The following is a 1,753-nucleotide window of genomic DNA, read 5'->3' as shown; positions in this document are numbered from 1 at the left end:
GAAGGATCCAGTCTAGTGAGACCGCGTCCTTGGAGGATGCGTCCTAGGTTTTCGAACAGAGCCTCTGATTAAGAACAGGGCTGCTCGCTCTGACGCGGCTCAGGGATTACGTCACACGCAGCGTCGTGCGCAGTGAAATCAGGACATTTCCTCACTTTCCAAAAAAAACCCGGGACGCCCGGGACAGGACGTGAAATACGGATATGTCCTGGGAAATACGGACGTTTGGTCACCCTACCCTATAGTAGATACACACGATAGATTTTTGGGCCTCTGATTTACATGCAAACCCTAGAGGTGACGGCAAAGAGATGCGGGGAACAAACTTTAGCTTAAATACTCAACCAAAGACGAGTTCTGTCCTCAATGAGAAAAAAATATCTGAAGGTATCTGGGCCATGGTGGCTGTGGATAAACTTTATGTAAACAGATAACATTCAGGGACTCCATGTCTTTATTTACAAATAAGTTATACTAACAAAAAACCAACCCCTCAATGATGAGATAAACCTTTGTTTGCTGGTAACTGTAACACCTAAAAACTTAAAATGTCTCTCTTTACGTTTCTGCTTCTCTGTATTTCTGCTTCTTATAATTCTGCATTTAAACCAACATCTAGAAAACCACAGGCAATAAACATGATTTTACTGGGTCATATATGCTTCTATGGTGATACAGTAGTTCAACAGGCAGCAACACTACATCTGAGGGGGCATGGGGTCTTTTCATAACTCTGTTCCCTTTGCTCTCCCTGGGTCTGGGCCCTTGGGGTTGGTCATGGCTTGGCTGTGGTTTCTGGCTCTTCCTTGGTTCTCTGTCCTTTGGCTCCATCCTATGGCCGCTGGTTCCTGACACTGGGTGGGGGTCTGGGACATTGGGGTGTTCGGCCCTTGCGTGAGGGGTGCTGGTTAGCAGTAATGTCTGTACGGCAGGTAGGATATAATCACTGTACCAGGATGCACCTCGGCCTGTGGTGTGAGCCTGCCTGCCCTGGCCTTGCCTGCCCTGGCCCTGCCTGCCCTGGCCCTGCTTGCCCTGGCCCTGCTTGCCCTGGCCCTGCCTGCCCTGCACCTGCCTGCCCTGGCCCTGCACCTGCCTGCCCTGGCCCTGCCCGCACTGGCCCTGCCTGCACTGGCCCTTTGCCCAGCTAATGTCTGCAGTCGGCTGTGGGGACACTGGGCGGTGGGGGCGTCTGTTGACCTCCTCCTGGATCTGTGTGTATGTTCCCCTAGAGCAGGGGTCAGCAACCCATACTGTTCAAAGAGCATAGCAAAAGAATATTGGACCAAAAAAAAAATCTGTCTGGAGCCACAAAAAAAGTAAACTCCTCTATCAGCCTTGTATGGCAAGACAGGTCTAAGTGTATTAGCCCACTATTAAAAAAGCACTACATGGGCTTAAATATATAATAAGCATTCATGATAAAATTTTATCCTGGAGCAAATGTCTCCTCATTTTTCCCCTAGTCCAAAAACTTTAGATTTTGAAATAACAGGAAATAAAGTTCAATATTTAAAAAATCTAAAATATAAGAATAAAATATTGACAAGGTAAATTTACATTCTAACATTCAGACAGCAATTGTAGAAAATAAATTTTAATCAAATGACTTAAAATCAGATTTAAAGTATCAGTGAATGAAGACATTTGAATCAACAGAGAAAACTCACCTCAGTTTCTTCACTTTGCAGATTGAACTCTCCAGAATCTCACACAGATGCTTCATTCCAGAGTCTCCAAAGGTTTTCCCTCC

General features: G+C 46.0%; 1 protein-coding gene across 1 annotated transcript in view; it reads right to left on the bottom strand.

The window, feature by feature from the left end:
* LOC107080729 (ribonuclease inhibitor-like) overlaps window positions 1-1,747 on the bottom strand; it is a gene marked incomplete at its 3' end in the record, with an annotated part of 28,283 nt that extends 26,536 nt beyond the window's left edge. The window contains exon 1 of the mRNA XM_015368935.1: window positions 1,671-1,747. Within this exon, the coding sequence (XP_015224421.1) occupies window positions 1,671-1,726 (56 nt within the window). The remainder of the gene's footprint in view (window positions 1-1,670) is intronic.
* Window positions 1,748-1,753: the final 6 nt, after the last annotated feature.

Source organism: Cyprinodon variegatus, unplaced genomic scaffold (genome assembly GCF_000732505.1).
Source record: "Cyprinodon variegatus isolate N-32 unplaced genomic scaffold, C_variegatus-1.0 Scaffold2256, whole genome shotgun sequence".
Classification (NCBI taxonomy): Eukaryota; Metazoa; Chordata; class Actinopteri; order Cyprinodontiformes; family Cyprinodontidae; genus Cyprinodon; species Cyprinodon variegatus.
This window is presented reverse-complemented; position numbering and strand designations above follow the sequence as displayed.